The following is a 23,399-nucleotide window of genomic DNA, read 5'->3' on the forward strand; positions in this document are numbered from 1 at the left end:
TACGGTAAAAAAATTATTTGTTGTTTATCTAAAATTCAGATTTAACTGGGCATCCTGTATTTTTACTTGCGAAACCGGGCAATCTTAACTAAAAAATACTTTACTGAGGAAAACTGTACGAGAAGCAAGGCTCTTTCTCCGATGTATGTTAATCAGGATATTCGGGACATTTTTAATGGGACTTTGTCTTAGAGAGGAAATGAGTCATCCCCACAGCACACTTTCCCAAGCACATGGTGGGGTGGCAGAGGATGAAATGACTGAAACACTTGGAAACGTCCTTATATTTTGGAGGAAGTGGCAAGAGTTTTTTGACTTTTGTTGACTCTTATCTGGACAATGGACCAGTGTCCCTTCCCTGAGGCTGGCTCCTTTCCAGGCCAGTCCAGGGTACCACAGCACCGTCTAGAAGTGGAGTGTCACTTACAATAGCACTCCCATATTGGGATCGTGTATTTTTTTCTAACTATTACTATAGAGCCACATTACTCCTTGGTATTAATTGTATTTCGAAAGAAACTAAGTTGGGACTTGACAACTTTAAAGACGGCAGGGTGGAGCAAAATCTGCTTTGAAATTTATCAAGCACTCTAACCTACAAGTAGATCTTATCCAGGCCTTGCCTCGTAGATGCTGAAGGAAAAGACTTTCAAAATGCCAGTGGGAAAACCTCAGGATATTGGAGTGAGTGTGTGTGTGTGTGTAAGTGTGTCACAAAGCTGCTTAGCAGAGGAAGCCTGCTGCTTGCATTTCTTCCTCAGTTCTGGTTGGAGAGAGCTTTTTCAAGGAAGCTTTATCATCACCCTTACTGATACTTCGGATTCCTAGTGAGCTTGCCTTCCTTTTAAGCCAGTTGCTTGAAGTTGTATGAATACACCCACACAGGATGCCCCTTTCTTGCTGGCGATTAGTGCTATTTAACAACTGCAAACGGAGAAACTATTTGTCTAATGAGAGCTGTTTTCAGTGTTGATTCACCAACACTCTAGGGAAGACAGTGTAAAGCTGAGACCTCCTGGTGAGTCTCGGGTCCATCGAGACAAGTGAAGGCCACCTCTTGAAGAAAATGAAGTCTCTGTTTGCTTCAGAGAATGTTTTAGTTCCAGATTAATAGTTTTAGAAAATATATAGGCTCACTTCCAGTTCATACTGGTTTACTTTTTTTTTTTTTTCTTTCCCATACAAACTATAACCTTTGATTTAGAATTTGGATTATTAAACGGTTAGCATTGTGGTCTGGGTGTCACGGTGAGGTTTTAACCCCATGCTTTAGAGGTACAAATCCTTTTTACCTTCTCTCCTACCTCAGATTGTGTCTCACGCTGCAAAATACATTCCAACACTTGCTGTTTGTTCATTGGAGCATGCATGAGGCATCTCAACACTCAGTTCGCTAAGATGCTTCTTCTCCCAGCAGACACGTTCTGGGGCCCTGTGTTAGGGTGGTGATAAATTGATAATCCCCCGATAGTACACCCCATCCCATGGTCAGGGAATGTCAGGCTCCCTACTGTCTCTGTGGTTTAGCATAATGGTTAGTATCTTTGTGTACAAAAGATTCCAGATATAAGGTAATTTAAGCGTCCTATGAAGTCAAGTACAAAGCCAATGAAAAAGTATATCTTTTTTGAGGTAAAGGATTATTATGGGAAAAATAGTGGATTGAAATGCAGGAGAGCTTGAGTTGGGTTCTAGCTTTCTGAGTGGGTTTGAAGGACTCATTCATTCTCTTTAGACACAGCTTTGTTTTGCTGTTTTCTGGGTTGGTTTTTTTTCTTTTGGTCCACACAAAAAGAAAGTTGGACTAGGCAATCTATAAGATTTTATTTCTAAAACAATTATTACTTGAATTAATAAGCAATAACTCATCTTTTGTACACTGTTTCCAAAAGATATAAGCAAGATATTTTTAAAATTTATTCATGATATAGCCCTAAACAACAAAGGAAGCATGGGCAGACTCCAGGTTATCCGGGCATTCCAGATCCCAAGGGGATATTCAAATGAGGGAGACCAGTTCAACATCAAGGGCTTGCATAATCAGGTGCAAATACTCTGGAAAAGTGTGAGTGACTTAAAGACAAACAACCCTGTACAGACAGGACAAAGGGATAACATGTTTGAGAACTTATACTTCAGTCCTATTTGGGAACCTTGACCTCAGAAAGAAGAGAACTGCAATAAAGCAAAAGCTAAAGTTATTTAATAAATATATGCATCATCATCATTCCGAATATTCTAGTGCTCACTGCACTTTAAGTGTATGAATTCACTCTGAGACTGGAGGAGATTAGCAACCTAATTGTAACTGGTTCTAGAAACGACCTAAGAGAATTGCTTCCTTATATATTATCAGTGTCATTAGGTGAAGTGTCTTTTAATTTGAGGCCCTCCTTGAACTGTAAGCTCCAACAAGCTTTTGCTAAACAGACTTCATTCACATTCTGAATCAGGTTTTTGTCTCACACATATTAACTTTTACAAAACAGAAAGAAACAATAGAGCTTATTAGGAAAAACTTGTTTTGAATAGTAAATTAAGCATAATGGAAATAGGCACATGTTTTAGCACGGTTCGCCCCCCCCCCCCTTTTTACCAATTGAACATTTACATCTTTTTCAAAGTGCTGTGATTTCCCCCTTAAGTCTTAAGCTGGCACCACACACTTTCAATAAATGAGACTTAACATCACTTGTATTTACTGAGAGTAATCATTGTAATACTGTGGATTCCAAATGCACAGCCTTCCGTAAAAAGAGTTTTAAGTAGTCACCCCTAAACTGTATTAATCAAGTCATTGTGGCATTCTAAGAATACAAAGAACTACCTAATTTCAAAGACAGTGTAAAATCAACTGTCAGTTTTGACTAGTTTCAAATGATGCCCCGTTCTTGAGACTGGACACCTGTACATTCAGAGGTACACCTGACTATATGGTTTGTTATTGAGAGATATGTCCCAGGTGGAAGCACTTTCAAAGCCAATATATTTTCTTTATAACTGGTGTCAAATTGATGTATATATTAAAAAATCTTGGAAAATGATCTCAAAAAGGAAGTAACAGCCCAATGAGCCATATGTTCAGGGAACCTAACAGGTTTCCACTGGGACCAAATTTCACTTCACCTTTTTGTCCTTATGTGCAAATAAAAACTTATCTGTAAATACACCATTAAAACAATCATGCAAATTTGTGAAGTCTATAGACTGAGAAGAAATTACACTAAATCCATAATAACCAAGTTGTTGGAAGGTAAAGGATTTGATTATATATTAGAAATACATAACACAACATGGAATTGAACTAAATTTATTTGAACTTTATAAGTTTACCGCATCAGAGAGAGACACTTTGCTTATACAGAATTGGTTAATGGAGAAAAGGCTGATGAATAGTTAATAAATTGCTTAATTTTGATGCTGATGGAGCATCTGAATCTCCAAGTTTACATTAAGAAATGTAAAGTTAATTTTTTTTTCTGTTAGATAGGTTGATATTTAACAGACTGAGATGCCAGGGAATTTTCCAAATGCCAGATAATACTCTAGCACTAAAAAGTCTGTGATGTACTAAGGGCAGAGAGGCCTACTTAGTGGTTTTCCCAAGAGTGGAAACCAAAAAGCATTAACATTTATTTACCCACAATTCTTTATACAACTCTTTTTAAGAATTTTCAATTTTAAAACTTTTAAACATTCTGTATGATTTCCGTAGATCCTAACAATTTTGCATTCAGCTATTGTATTGGTATACCTGGTTATATTCTAAAAGGAAAAATTATTCACTCTGTGTGTTTGTGTAGTTTTTCATAGGACTAGGTCAGGGATGAAGATAGAAAATGCCAAAATTTACTCAGGTCATTTTATTTTTTGTGTTGTACTTTTGTTATGAAACATTTCAAACAGAGAAGGGTAGAGAGAGTAATATAAATGAAACAGTCATATATATATGACAGTTTTATCAAACTTTCACATTTTATATTGATTTTTTTAAACAAACAATTGTGTGTGAAGTTATGCAATGGTAAAGGTCAGCAGAACAAAAATGATACTGAATGGATTATCGTTCAACTGCTTTCCTTTTCCATGTCTGGCTTGAGGGAAGGAAGTTTTATTATGTTAATTTAGACACCTGGTTAACTAAATAGTACGGAACACGTTAGAAGGAATTGCATTCTCCTTCAGTCCAAATTCCTACCAGTTCTCTGTAGCTGTGTTTCACTTAACCTACGTAAGCCATAAGAACGTCAATGTTTCAATGTTTTTTAATCTCTAAGGGTAGTTTATGTAAATCTGTAGTAGTAAAAACGTACGAGCTAAAGTGTATTTTAAGCAAAAGCTCAACAATCAGCTTTTAAATTCAAAAAGTAGACAGAACCTCAGGTCCTGGGCCTGCCTCAACAGGTATAAGGAGACCTTTTCCAGCAGAGACTCAGGTTCTGGTGGATTATCTGTCCAGGGGCAGCCACGGCCCTGCGGTTTTGACCAGCTTTCTCAAGGCCAGAACGCGGAGCGGAACATTCAGGCGGGGAGCTGTGCTGCCGGAGATGCCCCGGCCCGGTCCTGCCTCTGGTCACCGCGGCGGAGGGCGCGGGTGGCCGGTTTCTCAAAGGCTTTCTTTCCCCCGCAACGACTGAATGGTATGATCTCCGGGGGTCCGGAAGCCCCTTAGTCTAGTCTTGGGGTCAGGAGGTCAAGCCTTGGAAGCACAACGAACGCTCAGGCCCTGTATTCGTCTTCCTCTCGGTGCTTACTAAACCGTGTAAGTCCAGTTGGGGCCTGGCTGGCGAGGGGAGGTTGCTGGGGTCTGCGGGGCTCGACCCGTGAGACTCTGCCGGCGGTGACCTCGCCCGCGGCCGGCGAGACTGCTCGGGGCGACGGCGGCGCTGGGGCCGAGTCGGCGGGCCTGCCGTCGGTCCGGGGGACCTTTTCCGCCTTCCTGGCTCCGACTCTCTTCCCAACCCTCGCCCTTCCTGACTTCGCCTGGCTTCCCACTCGCTGCCCACCGCGTTCAATTCACCAGCAGAAAGCGGTGGGCGCGAGAATGCAGGCTCCCCGGCCTCTCCTCCAAGACCCACTCTCAAGAGGCGCGCGGGGAGCGGGCCGGCCCTCGGAGCACCGCGCGGGGCAGCGCTCGCCAGCGGCTCGCGAGCGGCCCGGACCCCGGAGGGCGCCCGCGGGGGGCAGCGCGGGGGCTCCCGGGCCGCGGGGGACGCGGTGGCCCGGCCCGGGCTCCACTTGCCAGCGGCGGGAAGGACGCGCGGGAAAGAGAGGGAGCAGGAAGCGGGTGGCGGCGGCGGCGGGCCCGCTGGAAAGGAGGGAGCGCCGCAGGCGGGAGGGGGAGCGCGGAGGAGGGAGGCCGGGAGAAAGGAGGGAGCGCGGCAGGCAGGCGGAGGGAGGGCTGATTAGCATGCAGCAGCGCTCGCCCGCCCGGCTCCATTGTTTTAACACCTCCCCTCTCCTCCGCGCCAATCTGTCACCGTTCAGCAGGCGAACGCTGCTGCCTCAAATGCTGCTCTTCTCAAATGAGACGGATAATTAGTTGCCCCGCACGAATGCCGCACTCTTCTCACCCCTGATTGCTATCACCTTCTTGCTCCTGGCAGTTTTGACACCTCGTAATCAGCCTGCTGCTTTTCTCTTTTCTTCCCGACTTCTGCTTCCCTCCCCCCCCCTCCTTTCCGTCCTAGTTTATTTATTTATTTATTATTATTTTAAATGCAATCCTGGTTCCTATTTGGACGAGGCCTCTGCCGAGTTAACCTTCCGCGTATACATGTGTGCATATAGATGTATATATAAAATAGTGTGCGTGTGCATGAGTCGGGGGCGGGCTTGCAGTTTTGCGGGAAACACTGCTTCCACGCGGAGAGAATTCTCTTCCCCTAAAGATATTTTTGGGAAGGGAGGAGTTGGGGAGAGGAGAGGGACGGGGGTGGGGAGAGTTAGGGAGACCTCAATTAATGCTTTAAAGATCTCTTAGAAATTAACAAACTGGGGAGTCTCGGAATCTGCTGTCATAAGCGTGTTTCCCCCTCTCCCCTCTAACAAGCACTGACAGTCTAATTACTGTAGCTACAAGCAGCTGTCGAGGCAGCAGCCCGGGAGAGAAGGCGCCACCGGCTGAGCGCACCCGGCCTGCCCCTGCGCCCGGCGGAACCGCCGAAACCCGGGCCGCCTCCGGGGAGGCTGGAGAGGAGGGCAAGGCCCCGCACCCGAGAGCCCCGCGAGCAGAAGGCGGGCCTGGGAGCCAGCGGACACGCGTATCGTTTCATATTTATAAAGTCTTTACTTTGAAGGTTAAAAGATGTGAAGAAAAAAGGAGGGGACGTGGGGGAGTGGGAAGAACATCTCCCGAGCTTCCATCCACCCCTTCTCTACCTCCTCGAGCTCTCCCTCCCCCCGTGTTGGTAAAATAACCACGCAACCCGGGGCTGAGGGGGCGGGGTGAGCCAGGCTGGAGAGTAAGAAAGCAGATGTCCCCGCTGGCAGCAGCCTCAGCCTCCGGGGAAAGCTGCACCGGGGGGGCCCTCCCGAGGACATTCGCCTCCCACTTCTCAGGCATCCCGCTCACAACTGCCTCGCCTCGGCGGGGGTGGTTTTTTCAGACTCAGCGTTTCGCGTGTGAAGCTTTTTTACCTGGGAGCTGTTCTTACCCGGCCACGCGTAGCAGATGCCAAGATGCAGCCCCTACACGACTCGGAACTAAGAGACAGAGGGGAGACCCGGCGGGCGCCCAACTCCACTTTTCGAGCTGCAGCCAGCACCACCTCTGTAGTGCGGGCCCCGGAGCCTGTTCTCCAGGCTGCCTGTCCCTTGGCCCGAGAGGGCCTCTGTCCCTCGGAAGCCGGAGCTTGGGGTAGCACTGGAACCCAATAGAAAACAAGAGTTCCCCGCTTACTAAAAGTGGTGGAGGTGTCAAAAGGGTGGACTGGAGAAGAGGAGTCAGTGATCCACTTCGAGTCACTTTCTGGGCCACAATTTCCTTTGGTTGTCAGCAGGCTAGTAGATGTCAACTGTGTGAGAGGAACTCTTCCTCACCTAGAAAAGAGAAGGAAAAAGAATCCCCTTTCATGAGATAGGTACAGTGGTATATTCTGGCTGGAACACGCTGGGAAGTTTTTATGTTTAATTTTGCGTGTGTGTGGGAGGAGTGAGCGAGAGGGGAGGCTGGCTGGGCGGGAGGTAGGGGGGAAGGGAAGAGACTTGGATAATTGTCTAGGCATTTCCATTCAGCCCCAGCGGCAATGAAAGAAAGATGTACATGTCTCAGAACCCTTCACAGTGAATGCCTAATAATGGCTATGTCACCTTGGTGAGGAAGATGTCAGTGTGATGTGCTTGGCACCCTGAGAAGTCGAAGCACCACTCTCATTCTTCCACAAGTTAAGGCTCTTCACTGTGGCACAGGTGATACCTGAACAAATTGTTCCAATCCCATATCTGAAACCCTCCAGCTTTCTACAACACTCTTTCCCAAGAAGGCTTAAATTTCTGTTTTGAGAGTTGCAAATCAGTGTTTACTTCATAAAATGGAAGCCATGCCTCGAACATTTTTAAAAATTAAGTGTGGGGTCGGGGAGGGAAGAGAAACCTAAAAGACAAGAATCATAGGGAAGAAAAATGAAAGGGAAGTCTCATTTTAAACAAAATTCTGCAGCCCTCTGAATTTGGTATCCTCTCTCTTAAATATCTTCCTCTCGTCATCAGGCAGGATGCTACCAATGAATTAACAAATTTCTCAACAAGAATGTGAACATTTCTAATATAAATTAATTAATATGGATAATCCTTACAGGGTTTTAGATTTGCTCCCATTAAAGACAAATGTTTTTCTTTAGTAAGTTTAGTTTGAAAAATAATTTTAAAATTCAAAGTGATCTACTAGTTATAATAAAATGTCACCAGATCTGGTATCACCCTTCTATCAGATTACTGGAAAGAAACATGAATTTTATGAATTTCCCCCAAATGTGATTTATTTATTTATTTAGGAACAAAGAACACATTAATTATCACAACATAAGTAACTCTTTTAATCATGTAACTAATTTCATCATGTTGCTCTACGTATAGTAAAAATTAAAACCATGTCTATTATTTAAAAAAAAATAATAAAGTGTTTAAATAATCCTACCAGTGATCTTATCACTGAGCAACAAATGTCTTAGGTTTGGTATTTACTCAGATGTTTATCTTGTCTGCTATTCTCTATTATTGGTTTATTCAAAAAGAACACCCACAGCATAAATAATCTAATCTTTTAAATGAAAACAAGTGAAAAGAACCCTATAAACATTTGACATCACCAAATTCAATAGATCTAACTAGAAATCCAAGCAATAAGCTTAGACATTTGAAAAAAACATAAATTATTGTTATACAGTTCCATAAGTCACATACATAATTTTGAATTATGGTAATAAACACTGTAAACATGAATACAATGAATTACAGTTTTGTACAGAATGATCTTTTAAAAGGTAATAAAAGAAAGTTACAATATAAGTTTAGAAAAAAATTCAAATAGCTGTGACACTGGATTTTTCAATAAATTATCTTGAGCTAAGTTTGCAATCAAGTACATAATATTACAAACCCAGAATCATCGCATAGAACTTGATATGTCTGTTTTCAAATGCGTCTTAAGTCTCCCCATTAAAGTGTGAATTAAGATGCCGGAGGAAATCCCCCCTGGATGTAATGGATGGTGGGAAAACTGCTTGACAGAATTCACATACTCGAGGTATATGCAGTTCTGAGCCTGTGCCACTTAGTACCGATAAGTCACTGTCTTGATTAGGAAAGGGCTTCCAAACGGGCTGCAGGAAACAAATAAAAACATCTTCTGTTATTTGTATTTAAAATCAACTTACATTGAATTTCAAATTCAAATTTTTTGAACGGGTTTTGTGCGTATCTATGAAATTCCCTAATATGAAAGCGAATTACCTTTCCTTTAGAATTGGCATGAGGACATGACTCAATTCTCTTTTTCATAAAGGGCATAATTTAACTTTAGGAATCACTTAAAATACACATTCATGCACTTTATCTTCACACATTAAAACATCTTTCAGCTTTAACACCAGCATGTTTTAATACCCCTTATCCCAATGGGTTTTGGAGTTTTGGAACAACAGTCAATAATTGAGACTTTAAAAAAATTAAATTCTATCTTTTCTATTTTATATTGGAACTTTAAGTTATAGGACCTTTATTAATACACAGCACATTAGACATGATGTGTGTGTACATGCATTTTGATCAAGAGCAATGTAATTTCGCTACTATGTATAAGCAAATACACAATGAATAAATCATATAGAAATAAGTGTTCTAATTTTTGAAAATAATTTTTTTAAAGTATGAAACAAATTCTATTGATCAGTTGTTTTTTGAAACCTCAAATACTTAATCGTTCAACAAAGTCCAAAATTGGATGCATTCTTTTGACTTCTTATTTTGCTCCTGTTACAAGCGCATACTTTGGCCTTCTTACCCTTTCTTGTGGCTAACTAAAGTGAAGCCTGTCAACAGTTGCCAGTTAAAGGATTATGGGAAGCATAATTCTACAGAGCTACCTCCATTACTATAAGCAACACCTACATACTCTTAACTGTACTTATTATTAAAAAATATCTAGGAGGGCCAGAAAAAGCATTTAGTTCAAGAGTAGGTGCTCAATATATGTTTGTTGACTGGAATATCTTATTTTCCTGAAATGTTGTAAACCAAATTATTTCTAAAATTTGCTTTCTTATCTTGACATATCTAAATTCTGGCACTTTGAGGAAAATCACCTCGAAATGCCAACTTAAAGAGACCCCTTTGTGTTCCTATTACTAATATGCTTTTAAAATAACAATCTAGTTCAACTCCTGACATAGTGTTAGTTTTCATTCCCTTAACCAATCTCTTTCATCCTAGTTAACCAATCATTACATAAACAGTATATTACTAACTGAAGCATTTGGGTTTCACGACATCACTGTCTTCTTATAAACATTTTACTGGACAGCTGTGTACAGTTGGTGTAAATATACAAAGTCTGTCTAAGCACCAAGATACATTCAAATATCAGTACAGAGGGTGTATAATAACACTGACAAATACTTTTGTGAGAAGTGGCAATTTTATTACAAAAAACAGTAATATTTAAAATACATATTTGAAATCTGGAGTAAAATAATTTCCTCTCTTCCATGATAAAAGAAAAGCAGTAATAATTGTGAGTATATAACAGAGTTAACTAGATTTAAATTTTAGTGTTGGCAGTTTAAACAAAAAGTACAATTGATTAATATGCACCACTCTAATGGGAAATTGATATGGATATAAATAAAAGATTATTATGTTAAAGATACTTTTAATTAAGATCTATAAAATAGTAATAGACTCAGAAGCAATTTAGCTTCTAAATTTGATGAGCCAATCTTCTACTGCCAATTTATTTTCAAAGTCCATACTTATCCTTCTCTATTAGGAGCTATTAGTTCGGATTTGAGCTTTTCATAGAATTCAGTTGGGACCCCAATCACTGACTCAGCAAAAGTAGGAAGAAAAGAAAATCACATAGAGCAAAAATAAGCAGATATATTTTAGACTTTATTATGATAGCTGAATGTATAAAAAAAAGGTGTTAAGTAGTAATGATTGAGATAAAAGTAAAAATTTGAAATATGCAAACAAAATTTCACTTCCCTTTGTTATTATCGACAACTCAAGAATTTTGTATTTCTCATAGTAGCTTTATTAAAACAAATAAAACAACAAAATGTTTTAAAAAACCCATTTTAAGAAATATCCTTTGAATCCTAAACTGTAACATGGCCTTCAAAACAAACGAATTTCTTTGCCTTTTCTGCCAAAATATCAATTATCTAACCTTATGCCCCACGTCTTGTGACAGCTCAACACCAATTCTCCTGCATTTTTTAAGCTGAATACTTTTCCATCAAGTTGTAATCACATACCAGCTGTTTCCCTTGCTGTAGCATAGAAAGCAAATGTACAATGCAGGGTGCCATCTACTGAAACATGAATGCACAGACTAGTAAAAGAACAAGCAAGAGATGTAATGGAGAAAAAAATAACAAGCATTAGAACTGATGCACTTCACAGCTCCACAGGAATTCTACTTGCAGTAAATGAAATTGTTTAATCTGTTTCATTAAGTAGTAACTAAAACTGTGACTATGATGTGAAATAAGGTACAATGTAGAACATAAGTGAGTTTATAATTAAAGCTTATTGTCAGAGATGCCTAGTTTTCTCCACTACTAAAATATACCACAGCTTGACTATTGCCTTCTTTGTATGCTGATTTAAAAGTCTATAACCTATAAAAGTACTTATAAAGCCAAAGGGTATTAATCAAGTTGTTGGTGTTTTTTGGTTTTTGGTAAATTAAATATCTCAAGGCAAAGAGAAATCAAACAAATGTCTGCAAGTTATATTAGACACTTGTACCAATCTGCATTTTTTATGAGCTTCTGTTTATTGTAACAATTACATACTTTTCATTTGCCTTCAGGCATTAAACACCTTTTTTTTTTTTTTTTTTTAAACTTAAAGAATCATTTTGTAATAGAACCTGAATAAAAGGGAGGGTAGGAGTGGATTGGGGTGGGAGGCTGTAAGTAGTCTGCAAGCTTTAGAAACATGAAAGTATTTGATTAGAATCATACATATGTAGAGACTATTTAAAAAATATATTAGGCTGCAGATTAGAAACCAAAACCAAAACCAAAACCAAACCCTACAGATCTACGTACTGTATAACTGAGAATGTAATAGAAGTATTATTTGAAAGACAGTTCGCTTATTTTCAGAAATAGAAACATACAATGTGATTATTTACTTATAAAAAAAAATCATGCATTCTTGTAAAGATAAGTATGATACACACAAACTTTTTGATAAAAAAATGCCACCTGCTTCACAGAATGGAATTTAATAAAGAATCCTATTATAACAATGATACTGAGTTAAAAGCTTTGAATAAGGGACTAAGTAAGAAAGTGACACACACTAGATATGGATAAGGTTTACATGTATTTTAAAATGTGCCGTAAATTTTAAGGTACTTTATAATGGAGCTTCATCATATTCATCTTTTAAATTTCATGTCATTTATTACAGGACTTGGATATTTTTAGAAAGCTTAACTTCGGCTAGTCATTAGTTTAAAAAAGATGTCTGATAATCTGAAAGATGCATATCTGTGCATGCATGGCAAAATGTGTGTTCACACTTAATATATTTGTTAATGCAAAACAGTTACCTGCTGTGGTCCTCGGATAGCTTTTCCTGGGGAATCGAGTGAAGGAAAAGGTGCATCAGATGGGTCCTGCAGTGGGAATGTATTTACATATAATGCATTATGGTCTCCAGGTGGCAAACACGGAGCTCTATCCAGAGTTGTCCTGATACAAGAATTTACAAGATTTGAGGGTTTTGTTTTGTCAGTTGTTTTAAGGTTTTGTATAGCTGAAGCTATGGGGTCAACTCCCTGAATTTCAAATAAAGTTTCTTCTGTTTTGACAAAGTTTCCCGGGTTGTCTCTGGGCTCCATATTAAATTGATCCTGGCACATAGCCTCACATGAGGCAGGACCAAGGACACTGGGTCTTTCTGGAGTGCTGTGTAAGAAAGTAGAGTCACTGTCCGTAGGTGGAAACTTGACATTGAATTTAGAAAGTGATTCAAAAGAGGTGTCTTCCTCATCTTGGCCCAATCCTCTTGGTGCGACAGATGTGATGCATGGTGCACCTCTATTTATATCATCTTTTGCCTGAGGCTTAAATAGCACTTCTTGTTTATCTGTTTTATCCGTACACTGTATAGGCACAGAGCACTGTGTCTCTGCAGGGGAAAAAAAACAAAAGGAAAACAGTCGCATTTCAATCCTTCTTAAAAATCTGAACGTTCAATTAGCTTTGGATAGATGAGTATTATTTTTTCTACTGGCTTTTACAGCAACTGAAGACAACTGGGAGTTTTTTACATTTGCTACCATCTTACACAGAAATGTTAGCAGTCTCCAGCGGGTGAACTGGAACGTAGCTTATTAGTCACAGTTTAACTACTTTGTCTTTTCCTAGGTCCTTGTGCTGTAAGCCTTGCATCTTGTTCACAGTTATACTGCTCTACACTTAAAAAACATTTGCTTGTAGTGTATACATCTAAACATTTTGTCACTAATGGAAGCTGCAACTGTGAGCTTGCTTAGACAAATAAGTTATTAAAAGGGAAAACCCTTACCAGGCATATATATAGTATACAGGTTATGAATCTATATGAATTAGGTCATTTACTCCCCCTAATATCTCTGTGTGACAAAGTGTATCACCAATCAGCTTAGCCATTGTCTACTCTCTTAATACTATGTGAGGGCGTGGTGGTGGTGGGTGCTGGGAGAGAGAAGACTGGAGGCAAAAGAAGGATGAAATTTTAGGATACATGTTCAGAAAGCTCTATGTGAATATATGATTTTCTCATCTTATTAGAAAAAGGCCTCTGTAGATAACAGGTAGATATCAGGTAGATACCAGGACCTCTGTAGCTCATTTATCTAGAAGCCACTTATCCAACAAATTCAGCTCTCTAGGACATAGGCAAAAGCTAGAAAGCAAATAGTGCTTTTGAGGAGTCAGGCTAAGAGCCACAAGGCCCACAGATGAATTTTGCTCTTATTCTCATTTTAGATTTATTCTAACAAGCTCGATGATGTCTCCCTAGTTCATAGCTGGTAATAAGCAGCAAACTACAAGGTATGGATATGAGCAGTTGAAAGCAGATATAGATATCAATAAGAGCTGAAAGCACGAGAGGAGACAAGAAAAACAAAAAAGCAGATATAAGAACTCAGAAAACACTACAGTCTAGTGTAGAGCCAACAAGGGCTACATTTTTCAATGCAAAAAAACAATGATCAAAGCACTCTCCATGTTGATGATACCGAGACATTAGAAAAAGCTAGATTATATTCCACAGTGTTACTTCAAAAAGACAGTGAGGGACTGTCCTGGTGGTGCAGTGGTTAAGAATCCACCTACCAATGCAGGGGACATGGGTTCGAGCCCTAGTCCGGGAAGATCCCACATCCGTGGAGCAACTAAGCCTGTGTGCCACAACTACTAAGCCTGTGCTCTAGAGCCCTTGAGCCACAACTACTGAGCCCGCGTGCCCTAGAGCCTGTGTGCCGCAACTACTGAAGCCCACGCGCTCTGGGGCCCACGTGCTGCAACTACTGAGCCCGCGTGCCAAAACTACTGAAGCCCATGCGCTTAGAGCCTGTGCTCTGCAACAAGAGAAGCCACTGCAATAAGAAGCCTGCACACCACAACAAAGGGTAGCCCCCTCTCGCTGCAACTAGAGAAAGCCTGCGGGCAGCAACGAAGACCCAACACAGCCAAAAAAAAAAGAAAAAAAAAAAAGAAGACAGGTTGGAGGTTGGTAATGTGTATATTTTCATTAAATGGACAAAGGGTAAACATTTTATTTTAAACTAGCGCTTTAAAAAAGTAGTCATCAGTGAAGTTGTACATTGACCAACAATGCTTATTTGAGCAGACACGTTATACAGAGCCCTGCACACAGTGTCCAGATTCGTAGGCACTTAACAAATGTCAGTTCTTTTCCCTTCCTTTGGTCTTTGCAGTCTCGTGACACTTTTCTCTCTTTTGCCACAGCACATTCCAACACAGATGTTTTCTGTTTGGACATGATTGTAGTACAATGCCAACAGCTTCTTTGGTTCACCCTGTTATATGCCTACTAACCTCTCTTTCGTATGTACCATCTTCTCTTACCGGATTACAGCAGCCTTTGAACCACTTCCTTGCCTCTAAATTTTTCTCATATCCACTCTATTGTCTACACTGCTTTCCCCAACCCTCTCTTAGTTTTTCTAAAATACAAATCTGGTCGTGTTACCTTCTTAATAAAACCTTTTCATGGTTCTCCAAGACCTTCAGCCCTAAAACTCATATAAAGCTGTGCATGATTGGCCCTCTGTCACCTCTCCATGCTGTCATCTTTCACCACATCTGCTCTACTCCTTACTCCAGCTATAATGAACTTTGGTACAGTTGTCCAAACAGCCATGCTCTCTTGTCTTTGGGCCTTTGCACATGCTGTGCAGACTGCCTGAACTTCCCCCTCCCATTACTCTTTGCCTGACTCTTATTTGTCCTTCATTTCTTGGCTTAGGCATTAATTTCTCTGGATGGTTCTCTCTGGTTTCCCAAGGCTGGTTTAGTCATGACTCTTGGGTGCCCTGAGGACTATACACTGCACTGTATTTGCAAATATACCTCTTTCTCCCATCAAAGTAGGTTTCTTGAGGTCCTAAACTATGTTTTATTTCCCACTTATCTCCAGTACCCTGCCCAGCGCCTGCACATAGTATGCCCTCAATAAATGCATTCTGAATGAATCTGTGTTCTCTTTCCCACAGAGCCTAGCATAATAATGTACATTTACTAGATAATCTGTCTGTAACTAGGAGTGGTACAGTAATTGAGACCAAGCTCAATTGCTGTCGTTTTTCCTGGTAGTAGACGTAAGAGTGGCAGGAAACTCTAGGAAACAGTACTTTCTTTGTAGATTACATTTAATAATTGCAAATAACAAATCACGAAAACCAACTGTTGATGTAACCAAGTTCTTTAACACCTGAGAAGGAGGAAACACTTATCAAAATGTTCTTCAGTAGAACAGGAGAATAAAGAATCTGCTGCTGCTGATAATGACAACTATTAACATATACAGCACTTCTATGTGCCACACACTTATAACCATTGTTTGTGCATTAATTTAGGGGTTAATTCCAGGGCTACACAGCTAATGAATGAGTGACAGATCTGGAACTGGAACCCAGGCAGCCTAGAGCCTGTGCTCTGAACCATTATGATAAATTGAACATGCTGGTTTCTACATTATAGAGAAGAGTCTCCAAAATGACAGAAATGTGCTTTGAATTTCTTTTCCAGTAGTAGATATCCCCTTTGTGAACAAAACATGGAAAACCCAAACAGGTGTAATAAAGCATATATTTTCTTTTAGTATAGCTAGCTGGCATACCTCAGCACATTAAGGTAATCTTTTGAATTAATCTGTTCAAGCAATGAGAGTTACTATTTACAAAAAAAAATTTCTTTTTTAAACGTTAAGATTTCTAAGGTTACTAGAAATCCAAGCTTAGAAAACTTAAAAATCAAACAAGGTGCATGAAAGCACTTGTCATTCTGACACTATACTAAGAAACACGATCAGGTGAGCTAATTGTCTTTCTATTTTGTTTACTTCAAGACATGTACTCCTGCAAGGAAAAAAAAGTAAAATGAGAAAATTTTTTAGGTTTCTAAATTTTAAGTATAGGTTGTCCATTTGGATGACTTTTCAGTTTAATTACCTTGTATATTGACAAAAGAAAAAGATCTGAGGGTTATTTTAACCTCTAGTCCTATATCCTTGTCTCCTGATCGCCACTGAAATATGATCCTACTTCATGGACCAAATAGTACTTTTTTTTGAAGCCACAGTTACTTAAACATACATTTTACCTTTGTCCTTTCTCAAGGCTATTGTCATGTGGATGAGAAGCAAAAAAATAAAAAGAAAATGTACAATTCTACTAACTCAGCAATTTATGAATTATATCTGTTTACTTAAAAGTAAAAATCAAATTTTAACAAAAAAATAACACAGGGGACAATAATGTTAAATAAACTCTTTCCAGCTGTATTATGCAAATCACATTTAAAGTAGTTCCTTTCCATTTGTATTCAATGTAGTGTTCACTCTTAAAAAACCTGAATAGGCATCTTTTTCCAAAATATTTCTTTTTCTTTCTTTCCCCCTTTGATCTACTACTGTCAGAAGCATAATATTTGATATTGTGGTTTGTTTGGAGCCAGCAAAACTCCACTGGAGTCTGTAGCACAAAAGACCTAAAACATTTCAAGAATAAGGTTGTATTTATTATTTGTGACACAGTTAATATAAAACATAAGAATAATGTTAGGAAGCAGTTTTAGTGGGAAGGAAATTGAAGTTAAACACTCAGTATTCTAGTTGACAGATACATACTCAGATTTAGACTTGTGCAATTTAAAAATGGTCAAAGTATTAAGCCATTGATAACGGGGTAGGTTCTTTGTGTAACAATGAATATGTCACCATTACAATGTTTTGATACTACGCTGATGTTCAAAAAAGCATGATTAATTCTAGGTACTACATCTCTATAGCTAGTAGATTTTAAATAAAGCTAATTCTTTTATTGGTACTTCAGAAGTACCTAGTGTCTTTAGTCTGCACAAAAGATCAAATTCTCAAGAAAATGACAAAAATTAAGGTGGAAACATTAGAGTTCCTTTTGGGGAAGCAGAGGGAAGGGAGGGGAAGAAGTAAATTATGTTTGTCTACAAAGATTGTTTTGCTTCTCCAACAGCACACTGTGTACATTTTCTGAAAATAAAACGGTAGTAGTAAGCAAAAAGTGAATTTACACTATAAAATGATTTTTTAAATAGCCTAGCTATAAGAGCTGTAAGAAATGGAAAGTGATCTTTAATTAAAGGAGTGTTAGCACTGCTGCAACATCTTTCAGAGTAAAAACTGTAAATCACAGCTCTTGGGAATTGTAGGCAGAATATCTCAAATCACAAGGGTAAAGGAGAATTTATCATCATAAATGATCAGTTTACCTTCCTTTTGTTTACAGGAGTGCATGGTAGCCAGATTCAATCCCTGGTATTTTGCTATTCATATCGAACTACTGAGGCAAATACCAGGAAGCCGGTCTGGGGTTTTAGGGAAGGGTGGAGCTTTTAAAAAACACATTGCAATATATCTGTAAAACAGATATTCCTTTTAAGTTATATTTTATACTTAATTTGTACTTTGTACCTCCAACAGAACTGGCCTCATGAAATGTGAAATGTTTATTTCTTCAATCAAATTACAAGAATCTATCCATGGTGTCCAATTAACTTTCAGGCAGAAGTTAAAAACAAACCTAATATTATAATTTTACTTACCTCATATGTGATAGTGTAGCTTCAAGGTTGCTTACTAATATATCAATTAATGTTTAATAAGACCCCCAAATAGCAACTGAAGACTTTGAGAGATATATCCTATATTTATTTTTCCAAGGTGGGACTTCTCATTAAGATGATTAGTAATTATGTCATTCAGTTCAATCTACACAGTGCCACATAGAGAGGGAAAAGGCCAATAATTATATAATGCAATACATTACAGAATTTAAACAGTACTTACCCATTATAAGTGGTGAGAGGCAAAAGTTATAGATCCTCAGCACTTAATAAGCATTTAGAAATATTTTCACAATCAAAAATAAATCAGTTTCAACCAATAAAATTAATATTACTGTACATTAAATCAAACCTTACCAGTTACAGTGGCTGGTACATTAAGTTTGCTTAAGTGGTCTTTTTGTGCTTTGGCTAGCAGGCATATTCTATGAAATTCTTCTTTCAGATCCCAGAAAGTCTTCTCTATATAACCTCTAAAAATAAATCAACATTTTAAAATGTAAGGCTATATCTTCAAATTTTAAAAATCATGATTGAATTTACATAGCACTTTTTAATGCACCACAAAATAATTACTGAAAGGTTAAAGTTAAAAAAAAATCATTTTAAATTCCTAGAAAATGTTTCCTAAAACAACTTTAATATTTGGAGAGCCAGGTACAAAGTAAGTGATAAATTAAAGTTCTAATACATAAATGTAGCAAAGACTATCATACCTACTTATTCATATATCACACTTATGCTGGCTGTCTCATTCTTACATTAGAAATTTCAGTGTATTGACTTTTTGTCCTCTGTGAACATCTTAAATAGAAAAAATTAAATATTCCTCACTTTGATAAGGTTAACATTAAAAGCCATCCATATAAAACAATGTGGCCATAGTACTTGTTCTATTGAAATAGGAGAACTTCAGAGAATTCAGTTTTTAGACCCATCTCTGCTATTAACTGTATGACTTATTTAGGTCATTTTAACATGGAGGAGCCTTGAGTTGTTCTCTTCTAGTTTTAAAAGGCTGCTTTTTCTTACAATTGCTAAAAATTTAAAATATGTACATAAAAATATATTTCAATATTTATAATTTGTAGGGTTGGCATAAAAGGATATAGAACTACCTTTCATGGAATAAAGGAATGCCAAGACTCCTTGGTGAAGTTTCTTTTCTTGGAGAAGAAACCTCTTGTCTTCTTACCTTAAAGATATAAAATGATTACCACTTTAAATTGCTTCTAAACTCAAATGAGAATGGGTTAACAGAAAACACAATAGAAAATTTATCTTCCTCAATGAAAAATAAGTTTAGTTAGCTTACAGATATATATATATATGGTACAATAGATTTTTTTTTTCAACGAGAACATTCAGGGAAAAAGGAAAATGAAAGTAGAAAAATAAGATGAAGACATGAAGTATTTCTGGTAACTTCTTCAATTACTATTTCCAGTATTGCTAATTCAAGAAATTTCCTCAAATTCACATCTTGATGAAATTGCTACTCTGATCACCAAGCATCTGACATGACTCGAAACTTTAAGAAAAATATCCGTGTGAGTTTCCTTTTTTTCCCATTGTTGGCCTATACATTTAAATCAATGTCTTTGTATTTTGTTATAGATTCTTTGCTGAGAAATACGGCTGTATTAGAGGAATAAAGAAAACCAAGCTACAGCTCCTTAGCATTTAACAAACATTTTAAAGATAGTGCAATTATGTATTTAAGCTCCTTTAACACAAGTTCCTGCCACCACCCTGTGGCTTACACTGGTATTACATTCATCATGACACAAAAGTCAACATTTAGATTTTTAAAAAATCTTCAGTCATACCTAGAGAACTTTGTGTACCTTTTAAAACTACAAATTGATAAATCCAAATATTTGAAGAAGTCCTAATATTATTCAATCATTTATAATTTGGCCAAAACTGTATAGGGTCTTATTTAAGTTCAAATTCAAACCAGTGTTTTATATTAGGTGACTTTTTAGATTTTATTCAATTAAGGTCATTGTAGCTCTTACTAAAATGGATGATTTTACTTCATTGTTTCTTATCATCTGAGTACATCTCCCTTATAATCTTGCTTTTCAAAAGGTTCTTTCAATTTCTTAAGAGTCTTATTTGTTCTTTAGGGAAAAAACCTGATTCCAGTTTGTTTCTCTTAAAATTAGTATCTTCTCCAGTTTCTTCAGTTTATTGCTCTACTTTTTCAGCTTTTTCTAAATACTAGTGTTTGCTTACCATTTCTAAAATAGTATATTACTTTACAGTAATTAGCAAAATATAATCTTAGCAACCCAAACAATGTTTTTTATATATTATGTCATTAGACTTAGGTAAAATAAAGATCATTTGCTGCTGCATACTTTTTGTCTGACAAATATTTAGGCCATGTCTTCTTCTGGATTAAAACTGCTTTACTGAGCTTTATAAAGTAGTCATATCAAAAGACATTTTCACATTCACAGTTTGTTTTTAAAAGTGGTAGACAAGGCTTTAGTGTTATGTGCAATTAGAACACTCAATGGATTTTAGTGTGGACTAGGAAAAAAAGGCAACATTTTAAAGCTAACCAATCATTCAGGACGCTACAAGTATAAAAACAAACTCTTAAAAGGTTATATTATATTAAATCTATAGCAACAAAATCAGAGAAGAGGTAATATTAAGAGAATAGAAACATTTGACAATTTAAGATATTAAATAAATAATAAAACAAGTGATTAATAGAGTAATTAGCCTCCTTTTAAAACTTACTATTTGAAATTCTCAGTATGAAATAAAAATATTCTATTAGGAGCTAGAAAGAACCAAAAAGAAGTGCTTCTGTAATTTTAGTCTGAAAATGAAGGTAGTTACAGAAAACAGTAATGAAGACTACTCTGATTTTCAAAGTACTGAATTTGACATAAAGTAGGAATGATTGCTTCTGAAGTTAAAGAAGCCTAAAAACTAAGGGGTGGGGGTGGGGGTGGGAAAAATGTGAAGGAAAAGGCAGGAGAAGAATGATACATTTTAGCTGGCTCACCAAATAACTGGTGTTGACTTACTTCTGCGATGTTTAGATTTGATAACTGGTGTGGGTGAATTTATCTGGAAAAGATTTCTTGCTTGTGTTGGCAGGGGGTAAAAGGAGGACTGACTTATTGAGGAATTTCTATGAAGTATCTAAACTAAGCACTTCAAGCTTCTTTGGGGTTAGGAACAGTTCTGCTTACTATCATTTTTGTTATCATTATTGAAGAGACGTATTACTGATTGTACTGAGCAATGCATTGCACCTTCTATCATTTGCACCAAATAAGTCTATTGATATATTTCAAATGAAAGTTTTATGTCCCCACATCCTAAGAAAAAATTTCGAAAGAGACCATAACGTGTTAGTTCAAAAAAAAGCAAAGCAGTTCTCTGACATTTTGAAGTAGGGTTTATCTAAAATGGGTATAGAATGTTAATATTATTTTCCACTGTAGCAATCGAACGCAACTTTCTGAAAAAGATCATTTATTTTTTCAAAGGATTTAGGATTAGTATAGCTAACAGCAACTCCAACACTTTCCCCAGAAACTCAGACTTTCTTTTAAATGCTAAATGATCTTACCGAATGAAGACTACTCAGTTTGCTGAACATCCCAGTGAGTAAGTAAACATTAAAAGAGATAATTTGTATTTTTCTATTTTCAAATATTATCCAGGTGGACCCCGCACTGCAGGAAGTTGAAGTTATTACAACTTCAAATAAGAAAGCAAGAGAATTCTGAACATTATATTTTAGGAGATTTTAACATTAAATCATTCAACAAATGAATTTATTTTGAGGTACTAAAACTTAAAATACTTAACATTATAAACTGTTCCAAGTACTAGTTTGGAAATGGCGAACTTGTGGAATGAATACTGAAATAAGAGTTTTACACGTCGTACTTTTCATTTACACTTCCAGTATGGCACTGGATAAGTCATTCAACTAAATCATTAAGATAAACCCATTTGAAGCAGTTGGAAGACGTTGTGAAATGATTCCTTAAATTTCCTCTTATGTAAATTGGGAGAATTTGTTTTAGTGTAAATCAATTTAAGCTTCTCATAGATGTGTATTATATATAAAAAATGTTCTGTTCAAGACTTAGTTGAATATGCAATGATATTTAAGAAGGAGAAAATACAAAAAGTGGCTAATATTTAATTAGTCCAAAACCTTCTTATTCTTAATGCAGCGATAATGGGAAATCTTTTTGTGTTGGAATCCAAGATCTGTTAGATACCAACATTTCAAAGAAAGAAATGTATATTTTCCTCAATACCTGCCTTTTTAATATTTGGTACTAAAAGTGAAAGTATTTTTTTTTTTTTATAAATCAATGTGAAAAATACAGAAATGATTCACAATAGCCAAGATATGAATTCAATCTAAGTGTCAATTGATGATGGATGAGTAAAGAAAACGTGGTATATATACAATAGAATATTGTGTGTGTATACACACACACACACGCACACACACACACACACACACATTTTAAGGCCGAACACATCAGCTTTAAAAAAGAAGGAAATCCTGTCATTCGAGACAATATGGATGAACCTGGAGGACATTATGTTATGTAAAATAAGATAAGGCAGGCACAGAAAAACAAATATAGCATGATCTCACTTATATGTGGAACCTAAAAAAGTCAAACTCATAGAAGCAGAGTAGAACGGTGGTTGCCAGGGTTTGGGGGGTAGGGGAAGTGGGAAGATGTTGAGTACAAAGTTTCAGTCACGCAGATGGATAAATTCTGGAGATCTAGTGCATAGCATGGCAACTATAGTTAATACTACTGTATTGTATACTTGAAATTTGCTAAGAGTATAAATCTTAAATGTTTTTACCACAATAAAAAAGAAAAATAACCATGTGAAGTGATGGATATGTTAATTAGATTGACTGTGGTAATCATCTCATAATGTATACATATATCAAAACATCATGCTACACATTGTAAATATATAAAATTTTTATTTGTCAATTTATAGCTCCAAAAAGCTAGGGGAGAAGAAGAAATGCAATAAAAATTTTTAATCAGAATCATGTTTTTTCTTAAAAATTTTAAGCAACTAAAGTCAGCAAAATTAAATTGAGTTATGGAACTTTTAAAGATAATTCAATTCAAACTCATTAATACCTCTCATATGGAAGGAATCTAAACTTTATTTATTTATTTATTTTGACATTGTACCAATTTATTTGATTGCCTGAAGCCATATACTTCAAAAGGAAATTAAAACCAGAAACGTTCTCTTCTTTATGGTATATAAAACAACCTCTTAGTTATTTTTTCCATT

At 37.4% G+C, this 23,399-nt stretch overlaps 1 protein-coding gene across 8 annotated transcripts in view; it reads right to left on the reverse strand.

Moving 5' to 3' along the window:
- Positions 1-469: 469 nt before the first annotated feature.
- TANK (TRAF family member associated NFKB activator) overlaps positions 470-23,399 on the reverse strand; it is an 81,802-nt gene continuing 58,872 nt past the window's right edge. For 6 of the 8 annotated variants that reach the window (XM_082395354.1, XM_082395351.1, XM_082395352.1 and 3 more), the window contains 4 exons: positions 19,190-19,266; positions 18,429-18,544; positions 12,287-12,867; positions 470-8,822 (listed from right to left, as the gene is read on the reverse strand). In XM_082395354.1, the coding sequence (XP_082251480.1) occupies positions 8,646-8,822; positions 12,287-12,867; positions 18,429-18,544; positions 19,190-19,266 (951 nt within the window). In that variant the 3' untranslated portion in view covers positions 470-8,645. The other 2 variants (XR_014245559.1, XM_082395355.1) reach the window with 2 other exon arrangements.

This window comes from Balaenoptera borealis (genome assembly GCF_965194805.1).
Source record: "Balaenoptera borealis genome assembly, chromosome: 6".
Lineage (NCBI taxonomy): Eukaryota > Metazoa > Chordata > Mammalia > Artiodactyla > Balaenopteridae > Balaenoptera > Balaenoptera borealis.